At 41.9% G+C, this 14,122-nt stretch overlaps 3 protein-coding genes across 5 annotated transcripts in view; 1 reads left to right on the top strand and 2 right to left on the bottom strand.

Moving 5' to 3' along the window:
- Positions 1–13,836, bottom strand: part of LOC126563784 (NPC intracellular cholesterol transporter 1) — a 32,764-nt gene extending 18,928 nt beyond the window's left edge. For all 3 annotated transcript variants that reach the window (XM_050220517.1, XM_050220518.1, XM_050220519.1), the window contains exon 1: positions 13,673–13,836. In XM_050220517.1, coding sequence (XP_050076474.1) covers positions 13,673–13,804 — 132 coding nt within the window. In that variant the 5' untranslated portion in view covers positions 13,805–13,836. The remainder of the gene's footprint in view (positions 1–13,672) is intronic.
- LOC126564508 (serine/threonine-protein kinase grp) overlaps positions 1–14,122 on the top strand; it is a 191,235-nt gene that overhangs the window by 18,718 nt on the left and 158,395 nt on the right. The window lies entirely within an intron of this gene.
- LOC126564888 (protein phosphatase 1B) overlaps positions 1–14,122 on the bottom strand; it is a 205,229-nt gene that overhangs the window by 127,419 nt on the left and 63,688 nt on the right. The window lies entirely within an intron of this gene.

The following is a 14,122-nucleotide window of genomic DNA, read 5'->3' as shown; positions in this document are numbered from 1 at the left end:
CAAGTGCAGAAATAATGAATAATGATAACAGTACGGAATTTTGTTCGAGAAGCATCCATACCGTACGCGATAAACGATGGCGGGCAAGGTGGCTACGAAGTATTGAGGTGCTGCAATATCTGGAGCATAACGATGGAGAGCAATTTCAACTATTTTGAAATTGCCTGCGCCACTCCGTTACAGATCAGTTGAGGCATCTTTGAAATAGGCAGAAGCGTAGCTTAAAAGTTCGCATCACGCGATCCAATCGCAATATCCGGTTTATGGCAAAACGATAAAAGCTATCAGTTTATTATAAATTCATTACGATATTCCTACAGTGGAAATAATTTTATTTAACTCCTATAGAGCACACTTTTTGAGGCTTATTTCCCGTAGGAATCTACAGCCCCAAAGATACCTTAAAAATGACAACTCTTCCAAGATAGAATTTTATTTTTAGACATGAGCATGTATGCTACTGTATCGCCCTTTTTGTATACCCTAATCCTTTCCAGACACGCCGACACCGGAATCCGGAATCGGTAACGAAGTTGATACGAAACCACCACCACATTCCTTCTTCAGTACTGCTCTCATCTGAACCCTTTAATGCTTCGTCCCTTGGCATTAAGTGTTGAGCCATAAATTATTGAGAGAAAAAAATCAATTCCCGCTGGGAGATTACCTGCGGGAAGAGTTCGCCGACGTTCTAGAATCTTCCGATACGACCTTCAGCTGCACTACCACTGGTCGGAAAGTTATACAATGCGCTTCATGAACCTCCACCAAACATGCTGTGCCTTTGAAAGGGACATAATTCCATCAAGAAGCAAAAGTTTTATGACTTTCGCTAAGGAGAGCTGCCAAAGTACGACGACTGTTGCATCTCATTAGGCGTAGGCTTCTCTCATTTGCTTGACGCTCATTTAAATTTATTCCAATTTTCCTCCGACAGAATCGCAACTTGCTTGGTTAAAATTGAATGTGAATTATTATTCATTATTGCAACAGAATAACATTCTGTGCACACGCTGTTTTGGACACATAACTCTGTCTGGACGTGGCTATGGGCGCCCATACATTGGGCGGGTGTGGACAGTTGTGCGACCCGATTGCATGTTGAACGTCCACCATCACAAACTGCACCGTGACAATATGCAATTTACATGTGCGTGCTTTCTATGCATACGGAAAACAAATGCATTTCCCCATCGTCCGGATGACAGTCCGGACAGCAAGGGAAAATTGTGTCCGTCGCGTCCGTAGGCAAAGTCTGCCTTTTTTTTTTTGTTTACCAAATCACACCATAAAACTAGGTTAATGCTCAATTTGCATAAAATGTGTAAACGCGCATCGGGACGACACCGGTCACGTTTTGGAGACACCAAAAGCGCCGGGAAAAGCGCCACGATGGAAAGAAAAGGTTACTCCTCCAAACGCTACACAAAGTGAAATAATTTTCCATACTTGAAAAATTAAATTACCCGCGAACGGTCCGGAACAAAACCTATGATCCTTGATCCATTTTCTCTGCTACACAATTCCATCCCAGCAACTGGCACTGATCCAGCGGGATATCTAGAAGTTCAGCAAAAGTAGCTCGACCGGGTAGTGTGGAAGGTCATTGAATGGAGAGCGAGAGCACGCATAGTTCATGACTATGTGTTCCCGGTTTCCTCTTAACTGTGGGTCAGGCGATTGTTTTACGTGCTCCAGAGATAAACTGGGTCGAGGACAAGAGTTTCGTTACAAAAAATTGGGCAAAACATATCATAAACTTTAACACGAAAATGTATAGTTCTCGAGAGATTAAAGTGGGTCATCGCATAAATCACAGCTTCCATCCCAGAAAAACTAGGAATGTCGGGCAAGGATGACACATTAAATTCTTTTCTTGAAGCCCTGTAAGAATCTCTCCTCCAGGATTCCTGACAAATTCTTGACATTTACTCATCCTGCACAATGTAGCATTTAGTAATTGGCAAACCCTACGCAACGTGCCTGCCTTATTCGTAAATCATTTGCTATTAATTTTGAACAGGTAATTACTGCCGTTAAGAAGTTCATTCTCATCTCACCCTGTCAATAATACACCTCCTACATCTTATAAAAGAATTTCTTAACACCTTCGTTTCTTTATTCATAGTCTTGACTAATCTCGCCCACAACGAACACAACGAACCTTCGTTTTATGCGGCCTTCGACACGAACTAGTGATAAAAGAAACCCCAGAAGGTCAACTATAATCACCCGAAAGCCTAAACCTAAGCACACAGCATAGAACAGGTGCATGCGCAACTAGTTTATAGCCCGCAACACGGTAATGTCAGGTGGTCTACCCCGTTTTCGTGCATCAAAAAATTAGATACGGTAATAATTCACCCAACCGGGTCTTTTTTTCATTTTCTCAGGACAACATCAGAACTTTTTGACATTGAAAACTACAACTTCGGTTCCTTTATTATTCAAAAAAGGCCTATCAAGCTCTCTTCCTCTAGAGCTTTCTCCCTGACAGTTGACCTTTCGTTTGAGGTCTTTGGACGTGGCCTGTACTACGCCGGGACATTGAAATTGAGCATGCAAATTGGCCTCACGTGACCGTATCATTCCGTATACTGGACTACTGGGGGGAGGGCTTTGCGGTACACATGATTCCTATCGTAGCATTGCACGACATATGGTGCATTTCGATACGACAGCGTATTCTTCGTGATGCATTTTTAATGCATAGTAGCAAGGACTTATTATTTGTAGAACAATTTCTAATTTCACCCTAGGAATTAAATTATTTTTGCTGTTTCGTTTCAAGCAATATTGTAAAACTGCATCCCTGAAACTTCTAGTTCCTGTATATACCATTATTAAACATTTACAACTAAATTTTTCTTATTATCTTATTATGCTACGAACTGTATAATATTTTTACGCAAAGAAGGAATTATTATTCATCGAAGAGCAAAAAAGCTACAAATAATTTCAAATACTTTATCAGTGAAATTCTCTACGGTGAGTGGGTAAAGCGAAACCCCTGCAATGCATCGAGAGTCTATCTTATCAGTGAAATAAAAACCACAACAGCTCATACAGTTACGGTTCGCTGTAAAGAAAGCTGACTCATCACAAACATCATAACACATAACAACGCAGGTCGGTTTACGATCGTAATCGAAAATGCCAATGACCATTGTAACTGTGGAAATGTAAAATCACGAGACTCACCGACATGTCTGTAATCTGAAGACACTGCAAGATGATGGCAATACGTCCTTAAAAATAAAATAACAGTCACGCACGTCAATTTTTCGTATGCATTTATCGCGACAATGGTGGGGAGAAACACTGCGCTTGCATTGACGCATTCCATTCCACGAGCCAGCGAGAGCCAGCCTTATCTAAATTAATTCTAACTTGAGGCAACAATCCCAGCCCAGCAGCATAATAGCCGAGAACCGGTTGGACCACTTTTATTTTCACATTCAAAGATGGTTCCGTTTCCAATGTTTTGATGGCGAAGAAGACTTCTTTTGCCAGTACCCTCGGGTTTTCTTGCAAGAGTTTTGCATTTGTTTAACATTGAACATAATGTTACTCTACTCTGTAAAGCTGTCTTTTTGAATTGGTGATTAGATGATAAACCTTTCCCCAGAAATTCAATCCCGTACGACAGTTTTTTTCATTCGACCTTCAGTGGCGATTGCTAAAAGATTTCGTAACATTTGAAATATCGAAAGAATTTTCATGCTTATTCATTAGTCAAAAATCATCTCAAATACACCATTATCTCCTACTTCTATTCCTATCCGCCGGACCCAACAGTACTACAGTCTTATCAATTGTGTATTGCTCACGTGTACATCATATCGCATTAGAATTGCACACTCTGCTTCGCCTTCCTCGACACTGACAGCCGATGTGACCGATGGGTAACTGACGGACAGACGACAGACGCCTCAGCAACATGCACGTCTTGCCCAGTTTAAGGTTTCTTTGTTCCAACTTTACTGCACCACAAATACCACACACAACTGAGCCCGTGGTATGGTGGTGACGCACTCGTTACACTGAACTACAAGCGACGTGTAGTGTGTAATTTAACGTGTACTCCTTCACTCATCAGTGTGTCCCACCCGCCAGATAACAGTCCATAAGACGGTCCACCGTGCCTTATGATGATATGTGCAAAATCTTCTCTTTTTGTCGAGTTTATCTTGTGGTTGGCAATAGGTGAATTGTTTTCGTTACAACTCATCCTCGGATGCATTATTTAAGTTAAGCTTCATTTTATTTGGACTGAATTTGACGTGAAAAGCGTGGACCAGTTTTATCCAGGCGGTATTTTTTACTGGCAAGTAGGGCACCAAAAGTAAGTCCAATGCAGATGTCAGATAAAATTATTTCCTACAAAGTATTATATAAATACAAGATTATCTCATTAGAGAGGGTTTTTTTCACAGTATATAGTACTTCCGATGTTATGTGTTGCCATTGCAGTATCATCTGAGACCGTTGTTATGAATGTGTTCTTGTAAAATTAATCAAAACCCCCATAAATATCTCATCACTTGAAACTCCCGACATGACTCTTTATCTTCCCCATTACAGTCCCTAAGTTCCTCATCGCTAAAAGTGACAGATAACTTGCACGTTCGGCATGATACGCTTCACACCACACGGCGTCATGTACGCCGTATCAAAATGATAACTCACGAAACAGACTAAAACTACATGCTTGCTGAAGATAACTTTCACCATCCGGCAAACAAAATTTTTGCACAATGTTTACCCAGTTTTACGTCACACTTTTTCGTGTAGTTTGTCTTCACACTAGGCGGCTCAATTTACATCGAAAAGGTTGCAGTAAAGCAAGTAAGTTTGTCGTGAAACTCTTTAAACAGGAAAACTTGACCTACAGTTCTCTTCTCGCCTTTGTCTCATCTTTCACCGACAAGTTCAAACCCTAGGCCTCTCGATTCTACGACGTCTGTGGAACATCCGCCCAAAACTCGGTGGGTACTTCGTGTTTCGTGATTGGCATTTTATGCTTTTTTTTTTTTGCTTCTCCCATTTGTTTGTTTTTGCTCGCTGTTTTCATAACACAATCCAAAAATAAATCATCAATTGCGATGTTCATATTTCGGGCACGCTGTGTGTGGGTCTGTTTTTCCATCGAGAGTTGCAAAAGTTGAATGAATGAATAACGCCCGTCTAAGACAGGACGCTTTGCCCTTTTTTCCTTGCGCCTAAATATCGTGCGAAAGGGCATGATGATGGTTTGCTGTTGCTTTATACACCAGAAATTGGAGGTTCTTTTTAAAAAAGGTCAAGTGCAAAGCAATCAATAACTACGGTTCGAATGATGATAACAGAATCGTAATACATCGAGAATAAACTGAACAAAAATCCCTAAAAGTAGAACAACAGAGACCGAGGACTCATTTCCGTTCAGAACAGCCATATTTTCTCTTGTCTTCAGCAACGATGACTGACTCAGTGTCCAACGGAATTGGCAGGTGTCATGCTTTTCTTCCACAAAAAATAGCAATGACTGCCACACACTGCTTACGAGACTCTTTTGTATGACTTCGATGAGTCACCGGAGAACAGCACAAAACAGCGGAAGAGCATGAGAAGAAACTTCATTGGAAACGATGACGTCACCGACAAAAAGCCGTGTCTATTGACCTCCGGAAGGACATTCCAGGGATGGGCTGATGTTTTTTTCTGTATCTACCTTGATACCACTCCTCCAGGATCATAGTGAAATGGTTTGTAAAATCGATACCGTTATGTTTGCAGTCACCACCACCAGTTGCAAGAAAAGGGACAAAACACTAGGGACCAGCCGAACCTCACACATACCGTCTCGGTATATCCTTAACATCAGGAAGAAGTGGGCACATTCGGTGCCAGGAATGAGTGAGCCAAGCCGAAACGTAGTTCCATTAGCTCGGCAAGCAACTGCGCAGCCGCCATTGGAAGTCGAAAAACTGGTGTCGGGATTTTCCTTTGCAGACCATTCCATTATCAGCAAGAGAGTGAAGAGAAAACATCACACACACACTACCATAAAACAGCTGATAGTTGCACAGCTTCAACACCATCAAAACAAACGGTACGTGGAGTCCTAGCAGTAGAACAAGAACCACTTGGTAAGGACGGTAAGGATGAAAATGTGTTTTTCAACGCCTCAGGCTTTTTCACCAGTCATGTGGCAGGCAACGTGTTCCGGATGCTTGTCGCTAGGTTGTGCTTACGGTTGGAACCAATTAAATGTCGATCTAACGCATAAAGACCATAAGGACACGCCACGTGAGTGGATGCCATGTGTAAAGGACAGTATTAACCGTCTGGCTGCAGTCGCGTTTTGCGAAATTAGTAATGCTTCGCCGAGCTGCTCGCAAGGAATCGATTTTTTTGTGCACGAAATGTTATTCGGATGTTATTTTCGTTCTTTCGGGTAATTTCAGCAACTGTTTGAGAAAAAAAATTAAAGGAAATTGTGAGGATTATTTTGAGGAAAACCTCAACATTCAAAGTTTTACTAGTTAAAGCTTAAATATCTTATGTCTTAAGAGATAACTAGAACGTCTCATTTATTCAACAAACATTTGCATTAAGAGAAGATCTCTAAATCTCCACTTAAAACAAACATCTGCATGCGTAGTGAAGTCACTCCACACTTCAATGGATCCACTTGAATGTATGTAGTACTCACTAAGAGATTTAAAGTATGCGGTTTAAAGAAAATCGCCCGATCCGTTCGAAAGTGTTCGAACACTTTCCAAACAACGAAACTCCTCATCCTACTCCTCCAACACGCTCTCTTTCAACAGTTTTACTGTACCATCAAAAAGCAGTGCAACTACAATCAGCCCAAAAGCAAGAAAACGCAACATTAGCCAGACGGCCGGCAGCATCACGGAATGTTACAGCAGTTTACCTTATTTTTTCGCGATCGATTTCGCCTCCCACAGAGAGAAAGAAAGAAAGAAATTGGTACAAAACGCACCACACACATATACACGGTGGTATTTCGTTCGTGTAAGTCTTTCCAGAGGTTTCTACAGCTAATTTGCTGCCTCTGCCGGCGAAGGTTATGCACCTCCGGTACAACGCACGTACATAATGAATTCACGATTACTATCGACCTAGGGTGACGGTACCAAACACTACGCTCAGTTGCGTCTTAGACTGAAGAAATCGATCAATTGTTTGTTTGTTGGCGGAGACCTACTTCCTTCCTTTTGCATGCTCAAGTGACTCAACACATCTCGGCGTACCATTCCGGAGCTAACCTTCAAATAATAAGAGGCCACCGTGCGGACGTATTAGGGGACAACTGCGCTGAGAGCCAAAGTATAATTTGACGACAACATTGACGTTAGTTGCAGGACAAACACGTCCCGCAGACAATGGAGGCCAGCGAGGGATGATCGAATGTACGTCTTCAAACAGCAAACGTGGTCGCGGCGTGCAAATCCGATGTTGAAATCATCCATCGTCGGTCGGCCATCAACGTGTCAGAGGGTATGTCCCTCTTGGGACCGCTCGGTATGGTATCCGCTGCTTCATGGTTGGCATAATAAATCGTGCCTGTTGGACGTTAAGCGAGAGAGTCAAGTATCGACCATTAAAAGGCTTAATATTAACTGTCTAGAAAGTGTGACTTAAAGTAATTGATTGTCTGGATGTCATTTTCATTTCGTGTTCACGTGATATCTAAATTTCTCTAGGTTTCCTGCACGTGATGACCTGCCCTTTACTAAAAACCGCGTCCAAAATTAGTCTAGATAAGTCTCACAACTTATTGACACATTTTACGGTAATTAAATATGAGGCTCGTCTTTCTTGGACACACAACAAAACATACCATTTGTCTCGAATGACACCCAGTAAAAATCCAATTACACCAATACTGGAGATCTTACACGTAACACAACTTGCAAGTCTAGTGGCTCAATTCCTTAGGACTTCTTCAAAGCAGTACCTCGTAACTTCGAGCATGGATCAATAGAAACAGTTTTTTTTTTTTGGCTTTCTGACTGACCATTCAACCCATGTTCCCAATTGTTATGTCTGAAGAGTTCGTGGGTTGCAACATTCTTCTACTCTCCCCACCGATACAAGGCAAACAGGTACCGACCAACGTCAACACGTGCACACACTGATCACTGACGGCCCTGACGACGACAGTGCAGCCGTGAACAAATGCAACATGTGACCGAAGCCCATAACTGTAAGGGTACGACTACCAAACATAGGCCAAATGTTTCTAGTAAGTTAGTGTTGCAAAATCGGCTTAAACCGACATTGGGGACTCTACTGAGCTGAGGAGAGACTTTGGAGCCAAATAAATTACTTTATCGCGCTGTGTCTGTCCCTATTTCTGGTTCTGTGTATAAAATCTTCGGACTGCCAAATTTGCGTAATTGGAGAGTTGATTCAACTACATTCGGGATAAGATTATATAATTTTTAGCAAATTAAATTGCAAAGCCTTTTTACTCCCAAGGGTCCTTGGCTGCCACGGTATTCTTATTTGGCGAACTACTGACCAAGCCTCTCCCTCTCTTTCTCTCTCTCTCTTTATCTACATTATGTAATACTGGTGGTCATGCTATCATACCATAACCTTATCGACTATTTGATAATTGGATTATCGGTCGAACAAAAAAAAAACCAACTAGAGCTAGTGCAGCGCAAACTCATGCCATTTGGCGACGGTTGCACCTGAGCAAACATCCCAATATAGCTCAAGCTAATGAATCACACCACTTGCGAGTGTTGTTGATAGCTTCCTTGCTGCGAATCGTTCCGACAAACATGTATCAAATTTGTGTAGAATTGACTGGATAAGCCTTTATTCATATGTGTAGTAGAAGGCTGAAGAATGCGAGGAAACGTAACGCGGAAGTTATTATGTGGGGGTTTCAAGAAATTTCAAAAACAACTATCAAAACATATACGTCCGTCGTTGGAACATACGACAGATTAGATATCGCAGCTCTCTGATAATATCTTGTTTATATTGCACATTGTTTTAAGGATAAACAATTTGCGATTAATGCCTTAACTTGCTCTGATTTTTCCTAAATACAGACTACTCAATATCACTTAACTATTTTACTACTTCATTTTTCCTCAACTCCACCAACAATTTCACACTAAAGTAACATCACAAACAACACCACCGGTTATTAAATGGTCGCGTTCGGCCCTTCTTATTAGACAGCGCGTGCGAGGAACTAGTGAAATCACGATAAGGTACACACCATCAGGCGATGTCCGTGCTAATTGACCCTTTTCAATTGCACCCAAATGCGGAAAAACGCCACGCCACATGTGGTACGCGAGCGTTACTTGCGTCAGTTACGACTGTCATTCTACGTTAACCTGCCACAAGTACCATGCGCGACCGATTTCACTTCCTGTAATTCTCACGAGACACGAGAAAAGGGGAAATAGAGACGTACTCGAGGCGCCAACAGTAATCGAGAACCGCAAGCAGTGATCCATTTCATAGTTTCGTTTTTGATTGCATTTTGTTAGCAAATTAAATTTGATGAAATTTTGCTTGAAGAGAATCTAGAGGGAACAGTAACTCAGGATACAACCTAATTTGCAAACCACAAGAAGAAAATTGGAAATAATTGAATTAGAGGTGGTTTACAACATTCCGGACGTGGTAAGGAAACTTTTTTTTCCCTCCAACGAATTAACTTTTCACTCGTCAATCCAAGAACAGAATCCGTCTGGACAACACTGCTCGTCCTACATGGGTTTTCTTGTGCATACTTTAATTGTATGCACCTTTTGGGGTGCGATCACGTGATCTCACTCTACCAGACAGCTCCAACTACATGTTGGAGCTCTAAGAAAATGTATTCAAAAGGAGTTCTTTGCAGCCAACAACCATCGCTAATTCTGGACTTCACATTATAATTAGCGAGCCCAATTCTTACATCGTTTATTTACCTATGTGTTAAGGGGCATACCCATTGAATATTGTGCTTATTAGGTAAGCTTCGACGCATCTAATCGCTTAAACTGATTGCAAAAATACATCAATTTTCTCACACACCAAAGCACCAAACAGGGACAGAAAGAAATTGACCGTGTGTGCTAAAGGAAAACGGATATCCATGTGTAATGTATATCCCGGTATTAAACATTCTTCCTGCATTTTTGCTTAATGGTCCCGTGGAAAACCGCTCAAGTCACAAAGAACAGTTTTCCCCTCGGGGCGTTAGAGGTGTTCGAGGCTTCGGTGGCAGACGTTTGTAAGCGCGCACCCATGACCCACATTGATTCCGAAGCCGATAATATGTCATCCGCGGTGCTGAAGTGGTTATCCATTACCGGTGTGAGTGTGTGAAGTACACCAGGATGTCCTTCATCGTTCTGGATGGTCCCGGAGGATAAGTGGTGGTCATCCGATCCGGACGATGATGTAAACAACCTTCGCTTAGAATAATTGTCCTGAATAAGGGACAAGGTCTTGGGGAGTAGTTCTGCAGGATTGGATACCATTTTGAGAACACAATTTCTTTCTTTTTACATACATTTTAACCAAATTGTCTACTAAAATTCGCTAAAACTACCAAACATCGTACGTCCTTGGAAAATCCCTCAATTTCAATATCTTGATCCACCGCTCATGATCAATGATTCCTGCCTATCGCACCCTCCATTACTTTGGGCAAACATTGATAAGAAATTTGGATGATAATGAACCACCCTACCAATCAATCGAGTGTGTGTGTGTACGCGTGATAAGGAGGTTTGTGTAAAACACCTGCGCGTTAGGCTCTAGCTGCAATCTGATCTAAAAACAAACCTGAAGGAATTGATTACTGCAATGAATCATATCCCAAAAAGGGAAGTTTTTGAAGAGGAAACAAAGCTGTGTCGATTAAAATTCTCAAGAATTGGTGCAGTGATTCAATGTTTCGCGTATGACTGTTGTAAATGACCATCGAATGCTATGGGGAAGGAGCTGTTAAAGAGGTTAATCGGAAAAATAAGAACCTCGTTCAATGTGATTGTGCCTTTGTTTTGCTTGTTGGTGGGAATGATATCCGGATGAGCTCTTATCAAACTCATTCTCCCCATTCTGCCAATGATGTCACCAATCGCGACTTATAAAAAAGAAATCCATTTCAACAGTCAATATAAGCGTTTTTTGCATCATTTTAATCGTTAAACTTCGGACTCTGGACGGCTTTGGTACTTGCGGGTTTGTGTGCCGAAAAGTTTATCGTTTCCACACGCCCCCCGAATCGGATCGAGCAATATATGGTACGTTTGGTACGGTTTATTAACAACATCTCCCATTCGGAATTGGATGAAAAATAATATTTGCAATAGCAATTATTGCACACCGAACCCCTTCACTCGGGTGATGAAAATCACAATTTTTCCCCTCTTCTTGTCACGCCTCAAAATCAACGAATCGTGAAAAGGGTGTAGAGTTAGAGCGTCTGATCGCATCGAATGAAGGATTTTAGCAGATTTCTACTGCACAAAAAAAAAACGAAACCTCTGATCACCTATTTGCACCTCGAATATTCTCATCCATGTCATCCCAAATGAAGACTCTAATATTGGTAGATCTCTTTCTTGCTTTAAGCATTTTAAGCGGGTAAAATCCAGAATATTCCACCAAGTCTCCTACCCGTTAACAGATGAATAGCTCAACCGAATGAGACTAACAATTTAGACGATTTAAAAGACTTTCTCAAGAAATACATTTCATCTTCGACTACCAACTGTAGCTGTAACGCTAGAAGGGCTAGATGGTGAAGCCAAGCCTCAAGTGTGTTTTGTTTTCAGCCGCCCGGAGGCCAACCACTTCTCAACACACGATTTCCCAGCTGGCATTCCAACCAACCTACTGCCGCTCGGCGTGCTCTATGCCACCAACATTTTTTGTAGTTCAAATTGTTTGTAGGTTTGTGTCTGTACGCATCACACTACTACCAACCAACTGCAAACAGTCATCTTGAGCAGAGCTCTAGGAACCGTCGTAAGCAACCAGCCGTGCTTTGGTCTGCACCTCTCGAAAACGCCGAAAGACAACGGAGCGGGGAATCCAATTAGTGTGCTGCACAAAACGGGCATCACCACATCCTCACACATCTCCTCTTCCATCTGCTACAGCCAATTCTATTTGGCGTGAAATAAAAGAAGGAAATTGCACCACTAAATACAAAAAAAAGTATGTTGAATCCGCACAAGCGCCATTAAATCGTGACGTCAAACAGATGAGACAGACCTGCCTGTGAGGTTGGTAGTGGTGAGGCACACACTCTCTCTCTCATGGCAGGTGTATAGTACTACCAATACTACCACACGCTGTAGCATCATCCATTTTTTTTTTAAAGAGACACATAGCCGCAACATAAGAGCATGAAACAAACCCACTGACCAGGCCCCGCACAGTGGGTGGAATAGTGGTGTTTACAAACAATTGAACTGCACCAGAAAGGGGATGCATTTTGTGCAGTGTCAGTAACTTCTGTCTCAAAGTAAAAGGAGTGAGTAAGAGGTTAACTGAGAGTTAGAAATCTTTGGTTTTATTGGAAAAAGATCTTTTCGGGAACCGCTTCTCCGATCAATCTCTTCTATTTGCTAAGTTGTACGGTCTTTATAATGGTTTTCGAGACCTTTTATGAATCAATCAATCAATTGAATAGTCAGTCCTCAGGATTTGGTAGTGACATGATGATTTGATGATGTTCTATTTATATCTCTAAAGCTTCGGCATCTAGACTATGAAGCCACTATGAAGGCTACTTTGTATAATCCGCCGGATTTTCAACATGGTTACTTGGATGAACCCGGTACGACTTGTCAGCCATCTAAAGGTGTGCTAGAGCTGATACTACGTAGTTGGATAGGAAGTCCTCACTACGGGGAAACTGTCCGTATGAGAATTGGACTGCGGTTCTGCCGTGGAAAATTTATAGTCTATAGCAAGTCTATAGTAAGCCAATCGATGGCCGGCGTTAACTTTTAGTTCGTGCAAAGGGGGGCTTGATAGTATAAGCAAATTAAGTAGATGCGTGAGTCCCGAGCTCTTGAAGGGATCCGTCCATACCCACAGAGTCGGAGCTTTCTCAAAGTGGGCTGTGCTCGGACCATAAAGTGTTCTCTGAAGTTAAGAATCTACTGGGATTTAAACTTCTTTCCTGACACCCGACGACGCTGTCACTAGGCCACCAGTCACTGACTCATACGAATTAGATTAAAATAGATTATTTTAAAATGAAATCCAATCATACGGATCAACTACTTGCTCATAACCTCACAAATTGCTGTAACTCGCCATCGCCTTGAATTTTTGGTTGGAACGACCTACTGGGTCATCTAGTTCTTCTAATGACTTACGAGACTTATTGATCCGGCGTAATTGAACGAAACAGTCCAGACTACGGAACAAAGTCCGAATAGGATTTGACAGCTATCCGCTATCGCCCCTTCCTTTTACCATCGTAGCCAATGCAATTTTTCCAAGGCTTGCTTCAACCTTGCAGACAATAAAATCAATAAAATTCGCATTCGATACCACCAGATTCAAAATTGTTAGCTGTCGAGAAAACAACAGCCAAGAGAGTTTTGCTTAAAATATAAAAAATGCAAGTAAATTATGATAGGAAAAATCGTTCTAGTGACGTTGTATGTCAACTCACCTGATCAACCAGCAAGCTGCCAAGGACAAACAGTGGAACAAAGAACCAAAGTGCGACGGATCGCCTTCGGCAGGAGAACGCCGTACTGGCGGCTGTTGCCGCCCGTGTACTGCTGTCGCTAAACATTTTCATTTCTTTCCGCACGATTGCATCTATTGCCACTTTCTATCCGGTTGCTCACACCAGCGTCGACCGGGTCTCTGAGGTCTCTGAGGTGAGCCTCTCGGAACAGTCGAACCGAACACGGGGTGCCCTTTTCGCTTGCTCTATTATACCCAGATTGCTCTTTTTAGTGAACTTTTGATTGCTTATTTTAACACTTTACACAAAAACTATAAAACTACACTCGGACGAGCGCGTGTGAGAGAAACAGCTGTAAAACAAATGGGATATAATGGGTAAGATCAGGAAAGGACACAAGCAATCACAATCACTTTTTTGGAAATCTTT

This window comes from Anopheles maculipalpis, chromosome 3RL, assembly GCF_943734695.1.
Source record: "Anopheles maculipalpis chromosome 3RL, idAnoMacuDA_375_x, whole genome shotgun sequence".
Lineage (NCBI taxonomy): Eukaryota > Metazoa > Arthropoda > Insecta > Diptera > Culicidae > Anopheles > Anopheles maculipalpis.
This window is presented reverse-complemented; position numbering and strand designations above follow the sequence as displayed.